The sequence below is a fragment of the Gobio gobio genome (genome assembly GCF_949357685.1).
Source record: "Gobio gobio genome assembly, chromosome: 24".
NCBI classification, from domain to species: domain Eukaryota; kingdom Metazoa; phylum Chordata; class Actinopteri; order Cypriniformes; family Gobionidae; genus Gobio; species Gobio gobio.
Genome location: NC_137120.1, coordinates 7,369,761 through 7,388,014, shown reverse-complemented (window position 1 = coordinate 7,388,014; position 18,254 = coordinate 7,369,761). Strand labels below are relative to the sequence as shown.

Here is an 18,254-nt window from a genome sequence, read left to right as displayed (position 1 = left end):
GTCTATACGAAGGTTTATACAGGAAAATAAGGTTTTGTCTTCATACATTAACATTTACGAATAAAGAATTTGCCCAGAATCAGCATTAATACATTTAAAAAATAGTCTTTTTATCATCCAACAGCATTCCAAATATAATATAGTTTATAAAAAAGTGGGCAATGACTGGATCTTTGTCTCCAACTGATAAGATCTATTTTCTGAGTGAACACAAGAAAATAAATTATCAGTTGTCTGTCAACTTGACAAAAATTGACTTGACGACACCATTAAACGTTTTAAAATGGGTTTCCTTAACCCATCATAAACTTTCAAAATCCCATTATGGTATAGCAAGAGCTATGTAAACAAGAGCAAATAAATTTGTTGGGGAACATTTTCATGAGGTCATTATCATTAAGGAGAAGGGTTGGGAGTTAATTTAAAGTTTGGATTCACAAAATGTATTATAATTATTTAGTATATAAATCTCTGAAAGTGAACAGACTCCCATTACTGACCAAACACCCTTTTCAAACCAATCGAATAGAAACTTATATCTGGATAAAATAAATATTTCAGAATCTATAAATCTCAGTTGTGAATCTATAACTTTTAATACAGCAAAACCTGTTGGTGAAAAGAAGACAATTTGATTGGCAGTCTAAAAACATCTCAATAGGAATCTAAATATACACGTCTAAATATATACCCCTGGGAATGCAAAACCAAAGATTAGTTAAGCCATTTCACCATAATAAGCCATTTCACCATTAATACAATAAAACCTCTTTCCATGCATCCTCGTCGGCAGGCTCTTTCATCCCTTTAATATGGAAATTCCATCTTTACTTATAACACTTGAGTTCTGACATTTTCAACCTTAAATCTGAAGAAAGCGTGGCTTGCTTTTCCAATATTTTTGTGTGTACTCCTTTATCTCAGCATTAAACAGCATTAAACGATTTTGAGATGGTGGCAATCATAATGCTGTTTTGTCTGATTTTGTCTGCGATGTCTTCCAGTTTTCTATCTTGAGAATCAAACCTCATTTTTAAGGACTTAGGGCCAGATTTACTACCTCTTTTGGCGTTAAAATCTACTTTCAGGATTTACTAAAGGCACGCAGTGAGAAATTAGCGCTGAAAAGGCGTGGACAGGGTTATTTTTGTGGCTGACCTTATTGCATATTTATTTGTAAGAGTTTCCCTTTCAGATGCAAAATTTATGGGAGGAGAGTTTTTAAATGAATCACGCAAGGTGATTTACTAAGGATTGCGCTCGTCAATTTACTGGTGTTTTGCGCCATTATTTACCGCCCAAAAAGCATGTCTTAAACCAGACACTAATAGATTGTGTTGGTCATTATGGAAATGATCCAGCTGCGTCTCTGCTCTTCAATTTGAGCATCGTCAGTAGATCACGCGCTGAACTTTCCACTCTCATCTGTGCTTTTATGGGATTATAAAATGTATTTAATTCAAATTGAAATAATTTTGAAATACAAAAATATATACAAAATTTACAAGCAATAATTTGAACAAGTGAAAGAGACAGCTGGAGGATTTCTTGTAAAAAGATTTAAAACTGAAAGAAAATACGTGTGTATGCTGTTTTTGTCTATTGTAAGTTTTCATTTTAAATGTTTGTGATTTTAAGATAGGCTATAGTCTATGTTTAAATGTTTTGCCACTTGCGTGAACAATGTAATGTCTATTAATCTAAAGTAGGCTATATGAATAAAATAATGAATTTAATAAAACATTGTTTAAATGTAGTTTAAATGTGACATGAAATACTGTAGGCTATACAAAGAGAATTGCAATGTTCAGTAGCAACTTTTGGATTTGTAATAAAAATAATGATTGTATGTGTGAAACAGGCGTCAGAGCCCATGACATCTGCAGTAAATCCTTTAAAAGATTAGTTCACTTTAAAATGAAAATCAGCCCATGATTTACTTATCCTCAAGCCATCTTAGGTGTATATGACATTCTTCTTTCTGATGAACACTATTGAACATTACAGCCAGGGACGTACTGGGACTGAAATTCAGCCCGGGACTTTAAGACGGAGAGGCCTTTTACGCGAGTGCCCTTGGTACACGAGCAGGATTTTTTGCAGTTATTTTCATTCTAAAAGTGTTTTTATGGTATAAAGACAATCAGATTACGCTGAAGACCTTCTAGAAACTTTAGGATAACACCTGCCTCATCAGGTTGTATAAGCAAGTCACCACTGCACTGAAAACAACCAGGTCAGCAAAACCTAATCTCAAACACATAAGTCACACAGAATACTGCTAACTACCATCATGTCATGTGTATAGTTAGTCGGAGTGTTAAAATAGTTACAAATACTCACACCCACTCATACTCAAAAACTACAATGCAGTCCCATACAATAGATATTTTGTGTGTGTGTGTGTGTGTGTGTGTGTGTGTGTGTGTGTACTCACTTTCAACTCTCCCTGCCTCAGCTTCCCCTGTGCTGGACCCTGCCTCTGCTTACTGATTGTACAGCTACATAACATAATGAGAAGAACATGAGTAATAAACATGGCAAAGAATAATATATTTTCTAATTCAATCTGTGCTTCAGTCAGGTTATTATCTAGTATGTGGAACTATTGGCATTTTATCCTATATGTAAATATGTAACACTGTGCTGTATTTTTCTATTTTTGTGTGTGTCTTTAATAAAGCTTTGATTGATTGATTGATTGATTGATATGCCTAATATGATTGCCTTCCCAGCCCTGCACACTGCCCCTCTACCTGTCTGTTTCCTGGTTCCTGCTCTTCCCCTCCTCATTCTCTCTCCTCCTGCTGCTCCTCTTCCTCTCTTCTCCTCCTGACGGATCAGGCATACTAATAGGGTCCTAAGCTCGAACTCATCTCTTCAATAGGACTCATTTGTTCACCACACCGGAATGGACTATTTTCTTAGCGGTACCAATACAATCGTTTTTAAATCAATAAACTCCTTTTCAAATCAATATTTTTTGTCATTTATCACTAAGGCCGGCGACAGACTGGATGCGTGGCATGTCCGTTTTTATTTCAGCTCCCATGTTAACAGGTTAGAGCTGCATGACACAGGGCGCGCGCGGAAAACGGGCGCATGCTAGAAATAGAACAGACGTCTATTTTTCACGTGACACGCAAACGTGTTGGAAGCGTTTCCAAGCAAAATATAATAGGAAAAGATGTTTGTCTTTGTAGGCTTATCATGACACCTAGCAGCAGCGCCGCGTCAGACTCGTTTCTGGTGTGCAAAGACATGGAAAACGCCACGCTCACGCACAGGCAGCCAGCCGCTCGCCGGCCTAATCGTGCACCTATCCTGTCCATGCTGCTGGGTCCTTCCTCATCTGCACCTCCTGCCACAGCACCCTTTTCAGTGCGGAAAAGGTCCGTTAATTTGGCACATTTAGCTGCCTCTTGTGCCAACATATTTTACTTTTTCATTCTTATTTTTTCGGCCCCACCCATTTCTTTCTCTTCTTTCATTCTTTTCGCCATTTTTACCGTCTGTCTCTGTTGCATTGCATTCACACAAACCCAAACCTAACTAAGTAAACTCCTTTGAGCCAATCGGATGTCAGGAAATACGAGGATCAGTCCAAGTTGGGAGGGGCCGCTGTAATTTACAGCTCCTCTCTCCCCAGTCTTGGTGAATGCGTTGTTTGTGCTGTGATCGTAGCTGACCCAGTGTGTTGTGATTGGCAGTGATTGGCGTGTGTTCGGGAAATGGCCCGCCCCTTCAGCAAGCTCCACTCACTCAGATGGACATAGCGTCAATTTGAATTCAAAACAATTGATTTAACAATTGATTTAATAATAATAATAATAATAATAATAATAATAATAATGTTAACAAACAAGAGGATCGTGCAGAATAGATTTCATTCACAGACTATGCAAGCACAGCTTTCACCAGGAGTGGTGTGTTTTGTTTTTATAATTAGTGGTGCTCGCAGTAGCAAGGCATCACTGTTGTTATTCTCCATACTTATTATTATTATTCTTTTTCCGGACAATTTTTACACGCTTCTCCTCCCGCATTGTTTGTTACCCTAACCCATGAATGAGGCATCAAATCGTGCTGGTTATTCGGGAATGGTGTGTGCTATGATTTTTATAAGCAAAAAAGTAGCTGAAAAATCCCATTGACTTAACATTGCGGCAAACTTTAACGAGTCATAACTCCGAGCAAGGATTTCCCATGTCTTTTAATCTGAATGTCATAGAGGCATGGGGGTTGATTTATATCGTTTATACTGACAAGCACAAACGGAGTATCTTTTTTGGAGTATCATTGGCAGCTGCCAAGCCACTCCATAGCAACCAAACAGAGTACCCTAGCAACCATTTAGCAAGAGCTATATCTCTGCATCAGAACATCATAGAGACATGGGGGTTGGGTCTTTTGACTTGTGCTAGCAAACTGGAGTTTCAACATGCTACAAGCAATTAGGTTGGGGTTAGAGCATGATAAAAACAAGTTAAAATGTACTAGCATCATGCTAGCAATATGCTAATCATGTTAGTATCATGCTTACGTAATGTTAATTGTGTTAGCATTATGCTAGCAAACATGCTAATCGTGTTATCATCGTGCTAGCAAAATGCTAATTGTGTAAGCATCGTCTAGCAAAATGATAATTGTTAGCTAATCATGCTAATCGTGTTAGCATTGTGCTAGCAACATGTTAATTGTATTAGCATCATGTTAACAAAATGCTAATCATGACAGCATCGTGCTAGCAGCATGCTAATTGTGTTAACATTGTGTTAACAACATGATAATTGTGTTAGCATCATGCTAGCTAAATGCTAATCGTGCTAGCTACATGCTAATCGTGCTAGCTACATGCTAATTGTGTTAGCTAATCATGTTAACATCGTGCCACCAACATGCTATTTGTATTAGCATCATGTTAACAAAATGCTAATCATGTTAGCATCGTGCTGTCCTACCAACATGCTAATTGTATTAGCATCATGGTAACAAAATGCTAATCATGTTAACATCATGCAATCAACATGTACATTCTAGTTTTCTTAGACACTTTAGATACAGTGTTATACAGCATTTAATCGTAATATTTGTCTGAAAACTATAGTAATTCAAAGTAATCGACAGATTTTATTGTTGCATATTCCGTATAATACACCTACTAGCTGAAAAAAAAGAAATACTGTTTATTTCATTTGTATACTATATTGTATTTTGCACCTTTGTTCTTTTTCTTTTTATATCAATGATAAAATAATTAAATAAAATAGTGAAATCAGATTTTCATTTTCTTCCATCCCCAACTTTGGCCTAAATAGTTTATCATTCTTTTTTTCCTTTATATATTTTATTAACTTGTAAGGCTGCATTTCTAAAATAGGGAATTAGTTTATCTGACTGCTCAGTCTCTTTCAAAATATAAAAACCAACATGAAAATTAATCATAAGATCGTGAATCGTGATCCTGCCTGAAAAAAAAAAATTGTGATATGTTTTGCCGTATCGTCCACCCCTAGTCGCATGTGTTTCTCTTATTTGTATTACAAGTGTTTAGAAGTCTGGGAAATGTTAAAGTAAACTGGAAGACACTGATCATTTATGTTAGTTATCTATGAACATGTCTGAGCCCATGACATCTGCAGTGAAAGCTTTAAGACTGTTTGCACATTTCTGAAGGTTTGTAAACTGTTTAATCTGCATTTACTGTAATGTTTTAATTGAAAGCAGTCCTGTGTTCATATCACACACCTGCTGTAACACACAGTAATACAGGAAATGAACACAGTGAATAAGAGAAACATGAGATCTGAACATTAGAGGATCATTTATGATTCACTCCTTACACAGAATCAGATTCATATTGATATAGATCAGACTGTCAGATTCACTCACACTAATGACTGTCTGTCTGTATCTGTTTCAGGTTCAGGTTCAGGTTCAGGTCTGTCTGCAGGAGCTGTAGCAGGGATTGTTGCTTTTCTTCTGGTCTTTGGAGCTGCAGCTGCTGTGATTTACCATCGCCGCCGGACCACTGAACTAAAAAGTAAAATGCGTAAGTATTACAGCTGATAAAGCAAGAGAATATTCCTGAGCATTATTATGCCACAGTAAAGATTAAAAGTATAAATGATTTATAATGAAGGACTTTAAATACATTTTTATAACATTAAACACTTATTTTATTGTTTGTGTAGCAATGAAATGCACAGGTTTGGGTTAGGTCGCAGTATTTATAACTAGCTTTAACAACAGAAGCCTGTGCAATACCTCGATTTAGATTTCAAACAGATTTAGTGCATTTTTCATCTGGTCAGGTTCAGCTCAGGCTGGTGATGATGCTTTTCATACTAAAGAAATTGAAACATATAGAATAGACATTTTAAAATGTAATCCGTCTTAATAGAAAAGTTATAGATTTATTTAACTGATAAGAAATGCAGAGCAGTAGCTTCAGAGGTTCCCAAATGTCAAAATAATAAACAGAACCATATCTCACAAAACCGAATGAAAAACAGAAATGAAAATAAAAATACATAAGACTTCTCTGACTACCCAACATTTACACATTTAGCAGATACTTTTATTTAAAAAGAAGAAGCATCCAATGATGAGTACAACACAAAACATGAATATTCGCGAAGTATATCAGATAATGTGTTAGTTTATATTGTCTTGTGGTGTGAGTGTGAATGTGGTTCAGTGTGTACAGGCTTTAATTCAATTCAATTCAATTCAAATTTATTTGTATAGCGCTTTTCACAATACACATTGTTTCAAAGCAGCTTTACAGAAAGTGCATTTCATAAATGTACATAGAAAAATGTTAGAAAGAGAATGTTAGAATAAGTTAATCAATCATGTATTAATTTAGGCCATAACAACGCTGGCGTTGAGTCGTCTCTTCACAGGCGTCGAGTCGTCTCATCACAGGTGTTGGGGCATCTGAAGTCTCCATGAGAGGCTGGATACAAACTGGAGCTGACGAACTAGTTACCTCGGGACTAGTGTCCCGAGATAACAACAGAAAAGCAGATGGGAAATAATTAGCATAGCTGCTGTTCAGAATATTATATTAATGCTTTTGATTCGATTTAACTGTAGTATAAAAAGATAATTATAATGTGAATGCTTGGCTAAAGAGATGCGTCTTTAATCTAGTTTTAAACTGGGACAGCGAGTCTGAACCTCGAACAATATCAGGAAGACTATTCCAGAGTTTAGGAGCTAAATGTGAAAATGCCCTCCCTCCTTTAGTGGACTTAGATATCCTAGGAAAGACCAGAAGCCTCGAGTTTAGTGATCTTAAAGAGCGCGATGGATTGTAGGGCGATAGAAGATCCGTTAAATACACTGGAGCTAAACCATTTAGGGCTTTATAGGTCAGTAGCAATACTTTGTAATTGATACGGAACTTAATAGGTAACCAGTGTAGAGATGATAAAATTGGTGTTATATGATCATATTTTCTTGACCTAGTAAGAACTCTAGCAGCTGCGTTTTGGACTAACTGTAGCTTGTTTATTGATGATGCAGGACAACCAGCTAATAAAGCATTACAGTAATCTAGTCTCGAGGTCATGAATGCATGAACTAACTTTTCTGCATCAGAAATAGATAGCATGTTACGTAGCTTAGCAATGTTTCTAAGGTGGAAAAATGCCGTTCTTGTAACATATGCAATATGATTTTCGAAAGACAAGTTGCGGTCTAATATAACACCCAGGTCTTTTACTGTAGTGGATATAGTGACAGGACATCCTTCCAAGTTAAAGTTGTATTGTGAGAGGTTTTGTGGGGAGTTTTTTGGACCAATAAGTAACACCTCCGTTTTATCTGAATTTAATAGCAGAAAATTACACGTCATCCAGTATTTAATATCATCAACACACGCTGTCAGTTTAGATAATTTAGCGTTTTCATCTGGTCGTGATGAAATATATAATTGAGTGTCATCAGCATAACAGTGGAAATTAATTTCATGTTTTCTTATAATATTACTAATTGGCAGCATATATATTGAGAATAGCAGAGAGCCTAGCACGGATCCTTGCGGCACCCCATAGTCTACTGACGTCATCTTTGATTTTTCCCCATTTAGACAGACAAAATGGTAGCGGTCTGATAAATACGATCTAAACCAGTTTAATGCCTGTCCCTGAACACCAGTGTAATTTTGAAGTCGATCTAAGAGTATTTTATGATCTATAGTATCGAACGCAGCACTAAGATCGAGTAGAACTAGTATTGAGATACAGCCTTGGTCAGAAGCTAGAAGTAAATCATTTGTGATTTTAACGAGCGCGGTTTCTGTGCTGTGATGCGGCCTGAATCCTGATTGAAATTTTTCATAGTTATCATTTTCTTGCAAGAAAGAGCACAATTGAGCGGACACAACTTTTTCTAGTATTTTAGACATGAAAGGAAGATTTGAAATTGGTCTGTAATTTGCTAGGTTATTATGATCTAATTATGATCAGATTTTCAACCAGAGTCCCGACTGTAAACACAGGAAATCTCACAAAATCTCGCGAGACTTCAGAATAAGTATGGCGGTGATTGGCACAAATATCAATTTCGATCTTTATTCAATATCAATTCATATAGCCTATGTATAAGGAAAGTTTGCCTTTTTAGCACTATTTTAAACTTTTCTTGGGTTAGGGTTAGGGTTAGGGTTAGGGTTAGGTTAGGGTTAGGGTTAGGGTTAGGGTTAGGGTTAGGGTTAGGGTTAGGGTTATTATAATTATATTTGCTTGCATTCATTAATATTCACTTGTGTGTGCTTATATAAGTATCATTAAAAAAATTAGGATGTAAATTGTTAACGTTTTAAAATTTCACATTTAAAGAAATCTAGTGTTTGATCATAAATATGTTTTTAAATGCAAAACCTAAAAATAAGTAAGCAGTTATGATCTGCAATACTTTGAGCAACCAGACTAGATACATGTAAATGTATTAAAGAGCCATTCATCCACATGGTGGGTAATGACATTACAAATAAAAATGATTTTTCCAGCCACAAAATGACTCTAATTTGCTTCTTTGCATTGGAATTCTTTATTTTAACCTTAATTACTACACTAATTGTAATATAAATAATACAAAAAAAAATATTTTAAGTGGTCATTAATTGACCATAATTATTGCACAAATAGTAGGCCTATTTACTACCAATAGCTTTTGTGGACCTATTGAGCACTCTGTGAACCACGTACATGAGCGCACACGCCGCCGGGAGATGAGAGCATGTCGCAACTCTGTTTTTCCACGCCTCTGGCTTTAACTTTTATGCCACATTAGCGCCAAAACGCTATATTTATTGTTTGAATTTCGTATTCAATTTTAAAAGCTTAGACTTTCAAGTTTCATATCAAAAGCAGGGTTGAGAGAAAGAGAGAGAGACGCATGAGTGACAGAGAGATGGAGTTTCCCTCAGCGTGCTTTCGGATTGAATATTATTTCGTTTCACATGAGTGTGCGCGCGTTTGTCCTCGGGGTTCCCCCCACACATCAGGATTTCTGATCGTAAATATTCAACATGTTGAATATTTACGATTCGTGATCGGGACGGCTCCGACGTTCTTCCGAGCAGGTTCGGACACTCTTAACACACTTCACATCACAGGAAAATCTGATAAGATAATCTTTTAGAACCATCAAGATAATCGGGACATAGCTAGGATTGTCGGAAGGGGGGAAATCGGCCCAAAATCAGCCCGATTATCTTTTGGTGTGTACCCAGCATTAGACACACATCCGAGTTATTCGCCATTGTAGCAGATGTGCTACGATGGCGAATTGTAGTTTCAGTGGTTACCGGGTGTAAACAAGTTACCACGCGTGCAATGCTAGCGGGCTACGGCTAGTAGCGGAAGTTCGGATATAAGTAGCGATATCAAAGCAATCCGTTTGTTTTTTTATAGAGAATCGTATCGGAGATATGTTCACACGCTGTAAATAGTAAAAAGTATTCGTTTGTAAGCGAGTGTTATGCCTGGCTCACACTACAGGAGTTTTAAAATCCTATGCGATTGTAAAATCTGGTTGCAGCACACACTTCAGGAGAATCTTTGCAGATTTTCTTCCCTCAAATCTTAAACATGCTCACACTACAAGATTTGAAATTCGTGAAGCATCACACACTACAAAATGTTATTAAGATTATCGTGCCAGAGGAAGCGCGTCACGTGATCTACGCAGCAGATCGGAATCGGGGAAAATGGATACTGTAAACCGAAAACTTGCTCTATCAATAATGATCGCTTGTTGTGAAAAAAAAAACAAAAGCGTAAGATTAAACGAGTGTGGATGAGAAAATGGTTGGGGAGACGGGATCAACATGGACTGTCAGTTCTTCAGCGAGAAATGGAGGTAAAATGTACCTTATATTACTATCATAAGCCCTAGTATTCGCACGGGATTAGTATTATCTGGGGACCTCGTGTGATTTAGAAATTACTCCCCCACATCTGAATTTTGCGTGGCGCATTCGCACGGTATAAGCAAAGCCTGTGATTTTACTCGAATTTTCTGACTTATCTCCCGGATATGATGTCAAGACTTAATGTTTTTTTCGTTATAGATATAGCTGTATGAAATTATAAACAGTCGTATCAATATCATTTTGATTGTTTTATAGTAATAAAAATAATAATTTAGTTAAGTTAGAGAACAGACGCCACAATTAAAAACTGAACTGAGCAATATAATATATACGGCGGAAGATTCAGTTTCAAACTTAAATGTAAAAGCGCCCATTTAAGTGAGTTTGTCATTGTCATTTTCTGTTTTTGTGTTTTTCATTAAGAATATTAAACACACCATTCAAGCAATTTAATCCCAAATTGATGCTCATTCTAAAGTGAAAGTATAATCCGCGCGGCCGCACGGGAATTCATAACGGTGCGCATTTTATGCAGCCTAGTGCCATTCTTCGTTAAAGATAAAGATAAAAATGCTCACAGGAAACAAAAACCTTGCAAAAATGATATACGATCCGCCTAAACCCGGCCAAATCACAGAGATGCCGATTCGCACGGGACTAATATTATCACCTCGGTGTTTGGCGAAATATGGTAGGTCATTTGCGGGGGAAAATTTACTTTACATATTACAGACATGACCGATTCGGACGGGATTAAGATCACAGACATTCTCTGCAATTAATACAAATCACCAGATGTCCCCAGATAATAGCCTACTAAACCCGTGCGAATAGGGCTATACTAGAATGTTTACCGTTATAATATTGCCTGCCTAGTTCAAAAGCGACAGCTTTTACAGTGTAGATTTGTGCTGTAATATGAAAATACAATTGGTGCTAGTATAGTAGGCTATGTATTATGAAATGTGTCTACTTATAAGAAACAATGGTTTGCAGGTTTCTCTCTCTCACACACAGCGCGCGCGCGCACATAGACACACACAGCGCGCGCGCACATACATAGTCGTAGACTTGTTTCCTATTGGCTATTGTGACAGTACTGACGTTATTACAATCTTGCTCATCCCGATAAATATCAAACATGTTTGATATGATCGGGGCGAGCCCGATTTGTGTGAGAGCAGATCGGGAGGGGCAAGATTTTATCTGTGAACGTCTCACATTACCAGATAATCTGCGCCGAACATCGGAACCGATCGAGGTCGTGGACAAGATTTTTTCTCAGAATCTCGGGAGGGGAAAATCGGCCATAAATCGGCCTAAAACTCCTGTAGTGTGAGCCAGGCATTAAGAAGAAAATCAAGGATTATGAATCAATTTTGACGGAGCTCTAACACAAACAACGCGCTCACAACCCGCTTTAATGATCAATCATTGAGCAGGGGTCAGATGTGGAGCAGTTGATCATGATGATTTTATTTATTTATCAGCTAATGTCTGTTCTGTGTTTCTCTGTCTCTGTTTGCTGCTGTGACATGAAGTTCGTATGCAGTCAGTGACTGAGGGAGCATCTGTCCCTCTAATCCCTTTATTCCGTGGTATTAAAATACTTAAAGACGACCGCATACAGTGGAGGTTTGGAGGTGCTCTTATAGCTGAAAGAGGAGCCGATGGAAAGATCACTCTACATGATGGGATGTTCAATGGCCGATTGGAGCTGGACAACGTTATTGGATCACTGATCATCAAAGACACCAAACCCACAGACTCTGGACCTTATGAACTACGGGTCATCAGAGCAGGACATGAATCATTGAATACATTCACTGTTTCTGTCTATGGTGAGTAACTCAAATCTTTGTGTGCTTTTATGTTAGATCAACACTGTGTGAATCATTTAAATTAATGACTATGAGTTTGTATGACAAGCAGATGAATCATGGGATCAGATAGTTATCTTAGTAATGACTTGTTTTTGTTCATTTATTTTCACTTTCGCTCTGTACTTGATTCAGTTATAGTTTATGTGTAGCATTCAGCACAAGTATTGAAACATAAGGCAAGCCGGCTGTTCGAAATCGCCCCCTATACCCTTAAATAGGGTACTATTTGAGTGAACTTCCATTTGTAGTGGTGTCCGAAACTATAGTGGACTGTTTTTGAGTGCAAAGGCCACAATGCACCGCAATAACGAGTGTACAGATGTACGCGCTGGAGAATATGCTTGTTCGATGCACCAGCGCTGCGCAGACCGATCGGCGTATGACAGCAAAGTCCCGCGAGAGCGTTTCGAGAGCAAACGAGAAATGACTCCTTATGCTTTTGAATCGCTCTCATTCCAGACGGTGTACTCTCAATGCACTGTGAGAGTCGATCTGAATGAATTAACTTACCGCTGTCCGAATCGCCCCATGTACCCTCATTCTCCATTACTCCACTACTCCAAAAACGAGCCAACAAGCTTAAAGTTAACCCTATAGCTTTTTACTTGTGTGGTTTACTGAACTTACTGGGAAATGGGTAATGAATAATAAAGTAACTCATAAGCATTTAATTTAAAAATAAAGACATAATATTTTTATGTACAAATTTTATATTATAATATATATATAGTATAGTATATATTTTATACTATATTGTAGGCTACTATTTATACTATGATGTCAGAAGCAAAAAATGTGGGTGGGTCCTTTCACAGAACATTTTTACTGGAGTTAGGGCTGTCAAAAGATTAATCGCGATTAATCGCATCCAAAATAAAAGTTTGTGTTTACATAATATATGTGTGTGTACTCTGTTAATTATTATTTATATATAAATACACATACAAGCATGTATATATTTAAGAAAAAAATATTATTATTATATATAAAACATTTATATTTATATATATTATACTGTAGATTATATAAATGTATATACAGTATATACATGCAAATATTTCTTAAATATATACATGAATGTGTGTGTATTTATATATAAAAAATAATTAACAGAGTACACACACATATATTATGTAAACACAAACTTTTATTTTGGATGCGATTAATCGCGATTAATCTTTTGACAGCCCTAACTGGAGTAGATGCAATTCACATTAAGTACAAATTTATCGGCTTGTTTACTAAACGTTGAGGCAGACAAAACTACGGAAAACTCAAAATCTTACGCAGCAACAATAGTGTAGGGGTAAGACGCATGAAGTCAAGATTTGACGCAAATCGACCCGCGGTTCCAATCTGCCTTTTGCCGAACTCGCTCTGATCCTTTTTTCCCATCACATATCAGATCGGAAAGGCATTTATTTTCAATGAAAATGAAGAAAATATTAGAAAAGTGAAAATAAAGCTTCTAACGCATTTAATCAGTGTTTATCAGGGTATGTATGTAAACAGACATGTGCTCAATTAGACGATGAAAGTGTGTGTCCAATATTATTGGTCTTAAAAAGTGTGTGAGTCAATGCCATCTCAGGGCGAAACGCGGGAATTCATTCAATGCACGGCGCGACTCTCACAGTGCATTATGGGTATTCTCTAGCCGTCGAGCATACATCGGTTGTAAACTCATTATTGTTATGCATTGTGGGATTGAATGAGTGCACTTAATAACATCCACTATGGTTTCGGACACCACTAAATGGCTGTTCCCTCAAATAGTGGGATTCATCCATCTTCCAAACCGCACTAGTCCAGCGCAAGATCGTGCATACAGGTATACATTCCTTTTTAAAATGATCATTATATTGTTTGATTAAGGTTTATACATGCTAGTTTCCGTGGCAGAGTTCATGATAAATCTTTTCATTATTACTGAAGCTGCCGGTTTGCTACCTTCACATAAATAGCAAGCACAAACTGCAAAAACGGCAGCCTTTCCAGCGCACTTAGTGTCCGAAATCACTCACTCGTTTTCAAAGTGGACTATATCAGTGGACTAATGTAGGGAATAGTGAATGAGTGTATAGGGGGCGATTTCGAACACTTATTCGAAATTTGAGTTATTATCAATAATAACTTATTCGAGTTTATATCAATAAACACGAAATTTATTAACTCTTTACCCGCAAGCGTTTTTTATTTTTAAAGTTGCCAGTCAGCGGCAGTATTTTGATTGTTTTTACCCAAATTTCATGGCCCCCAGAATATTTTGTATGAATATATGAACATACAATATAATAGGCAGTTTTGATTTATGTGCTAATATTTGATGATCGCGTTAATGTACATATGCGTCTGCTTACTAGGCCTGTCGACAATCGACTGCGTCGACGCTGTTAATTAGTCGACGTCAATATTTTTAGTCGACTGGGTAAGTTGGGTACGATATGAAATTGTATTAGTACCGGTACTTTAAAAATGACAGCACTCTAATAAGAGCAGTATTTCTTCATTTGCGTCAATGTGTGACAGCAGGAGTGAGGAGCTCTGCATCCACAGTTCACTAAAAAGCAGAACAATCACACATATACGCGCAGTTCAGGAAAAAGAACGCAATAGAAAAGTGCGGGGCAGCCAGGCGTGCTCGAAACCAAAAGTGGAAATGACTCAATTAAATTATTCAGGGTCGAAGTCTTAAGTGAGTAAATCAAATTTTTCTGTATAATAATGATCTTATTTTAGATCAACACTGCCTGTCAGACATATCTAAGACTGTGATTTTGACCAGCAGATGACACTTCCTCATCACTGTGTGTGTATTATTGTAAATGATTGTGTTAATATTAAAAACATTGAAATGCACTGATACATTCGAAATCAACAACTCCTTATTCAAAAGAAAAGCTTTTCTTTAATATGATCTGTCTCATGTGTTTTCTTTCAAATCGCGAAGATAACGGAAATAACCCAGAAGGGATGCCTTTGACGGATGTAAATGTTTCCTGACTCCGGACTGTGACATTATCAACATTCAGAATCAATCCAAATCATATTTCTCCTCATGTGAGCATCTGAAATCCCGTATGAACAAGCTCTCACTGTGTTTGTGTGCGGTCGAGCTGTGCAGTTAAACAACTATAAAATACACAAACATTTCATTCACTGATCTGTAGACTAACTCTCATCTTTATTTGATCTTCTCATGTATATCTAATTAAAATCTCACATTTCACACCTGTTACTCATTATATAATGCATACTGGGCTAACCACTTATTGTTAGCTCTGATGAGCTGTCATGTTTATATATTACACCAGAATGTGTGGACTAACCCAGTATTTCTCTGACTAATGTGTGTTTTTCATATAACATGTTCATGATTAATCCTCATCAGATCAGTGACACTTCAACACACAACTCATCACTTCTAGAAGTTTCTAAAAACACGTGAGTTTGTGTTTAATTGAAGAAGCTTCAGTGTCACTTTGACTGTTCATCTCTGTGTGAAAACTCTGTGTGATGCTTTTATTGTAGAAATTATCTGCACATTTATATTACTTTAGTATTATTTAGCTTTACACGATTTGCTTGTGTTATAATCTGTGCCTTGTTTTTATTAAACATAATTGCATTTATATTGTATCATCTATATTTTGTTATCTGAAGTAAATCCGCCCATCTGTCTCTGATCAGATGTGAATGTAAAATTGTAAACTCTGAATATTTTCACTGTTGTGTGACATTATTGATTTCTGATCGATCTTTATTTAATTTTATTAGAGAAGCTTCAGTGTCACTTTGACTGTTCATCTCTGTGTGAAAACTCTGTGTAACGCTTTTATTGCAGAAATTATCTGCACATTTATATTACTTTAGTATTATTTAGCTTTATGCGATTTGCTTGTTATAATCTGTGCCTTGTTTTTATGACACATAATTGCACTTATATTGTATCATCTATATTTTATATTATCTGAAGTAAATCCGCTCATCTGTCTCTGATCAGATATGAATGTAAAATTGTAAACTCTGAATATTTTCACTGTTGTGTGACATTATTGATTTCTGATCGTTCTTTATTTCATTTTATTAGAGAAGCTTCAGCTGGAATTTTTTGTATTTGCTATTTTGAGCCGGACGCTCAGCGTTCACTTCATGCTGTTACTGAATAAAACAATAAAAATAACCCACAGAAAAATAATTGAGGTCTTTTGTCTGGTTTATGCTTATCCTTATATCCTCTCAGATTGGTTCTTCAGAATGTCACACTGATGTATAAAGAAATAATAAAGTTGCTCAGAATAAATAAAAAGCCTGGTAAAAACAAAAGTATGATGTAAAACTAAAGAAATAACACTGATATATATAATATACATCAACACACAAAAACCTAAGGAGAGGATTACAACATTCAGAACACTTTTTTAAAAACATTTTTAATAATAATGTAATATTGAATTCTCTGCTTGTGAATTAAGTGTTAATGTGAGTTATAAACATTTTAAGCATAAGTTTATAAGGAAATTGTGATGAATGAGCTGTTTCGATGCTCATCCACTAGTTGGCGCTCCAGCAGTGTCATCGTGTCTCTTTAATTCAACAGTCTTTGCTTTTTTCCATGCATTTTTTTTTTCATATTGCAGCTCTACAACATGTTAATTGAAAACTAAACACATTAATATTGGGTTACAGTTACTGCTGTTGTTCGTAGTTCGGCCACAGTGAGGCGCCACTAACACTGGTAAGAAATCGGCCTGTACTTCCCAAAATGTAGTGTGCATTATGTTTTAGTAAATTTCTCTAACATCATACATGTCACAGTTTTACAGTCTGGAGATCCTGTAAAGAGCACATTCAGGGCTTTTCAGAGATACCACATGTGTGGAGGTTTCAACATGACAACAACTCCATGGTGTTTAAACATGACTGACATTAATATAGTGATCACATTTAGCACTCTTATGGATATATATTATAATTGTCATTTAAATCAGATGAATGTTTAAATTGTTTGTCTTAAATCAACATCTCAGGAAAGTGTTATGGGGTTTCTGTTACAAAACGGGCATTGATTCATCATGACCACAGTAGAGACACCAGGACTTCAATCATTTTGGGAGACACACGTGAATAGAGAAAGAAATTATATATCAATATTCCTATGAAATATTAGATATTATTATGAAGATGTCCCCAATTATTACTCCCATTATTACACTTCTTTTTTCATTACATGTTGCTCCAAAAACACATTAATATCCAGATTAGGTATAATTAATGTATTAAAAATGTATATTTAAAACTTGCAATAAACATTTAGCCATTTTTTTAGTTCAAGGAAAACAAAATGGAAGATACAGTTAAAACTGAACACAATCTTGCTGCTCAAACTGTGTATAGAACTTTTTTAAATAATTTTGTATTTTGCATTTACTTTGTACTTTTTCTTTCAATACTTAAGTACGTTTAATATATATATATACATATATATATATATTTAATACATGTATATATATATATATATATACATACAATATATATATATATACATATATACATCATACTTAAGTACAATAAATATCACATAGTTTAAAACTGGTAAGATATCTCAAGTGTGGCTTTCAGGCACTTTATCCTCTGGTAAACGGCGCCTTCAATAGTAGATCAGTGTGTGTTGGCTTTGCCGGATCAGCGTTGAATGAAACGGTTGACCAATGAGAACGGTTTGACCGCACACTTACCTCAGATTGACCAATGCACATTTTGAACAGTGAAATATGTGACCCTGGAGCACAAAACCAGTCATGCGTCTCACGGGTGTGTTTGTGTCAATAGCCAACAATACATTGTATTGGTCAAAATTATCCATTTTCTGGTAACACTTTACAATAAGGTTTCATTAGTTAACATTAGTTAAAGTATGAACAAACATGTGTTACTGTATCTACTAATGTTCGTTAACGTTAGTTAAATACAGTTGTTTGTTT

The 18,254-nt window shown here is 36.1% G+C and overlaps 1 protein-coding gene across 9 annotated transcripts in view; it reads left to right on the top strand.

The window, feature by feature from the left end:
• The window catches only part of LOC307120266 (uncharacterized protein), a 55,631-nt gene extending 39,066 nt beyond the window's left edge, over window positions 1-16,565 (top strand). For 4 of the 9 annotated variants that reach the window (XM_079807202.1, XM_079807198.1, XM_079807199.1 and 1 more), the window contains 3 exons: window positions 5,924-6,052; window positions 11,929-12,228; window positions 15,221-16,559. In XM_079807202.1, coding sequence (XP_079663328.1) covers window positions 5,924-6,052; window positions 11,929-12,228; window positions 15,221-15,273 — 482 coding nt within the window. In that variant the 3' untranslated portion in view covers window positions 15,274-16,559. Of the gene's footprint in view, window positions 1-5,923; window positions 6,053-11,928; window positions 12,229-15,220 lie in introns of all 9 variants that reach the window. The other 5 variants (XM_079807201.1, XM_079807203.1, XM_079807204.1 and 2 more) reach the window with 2 other exon arrangements.
• The last annotated feature ends 1,689 nt before the right edge of the window (window positions 16,566-18,254 follow it).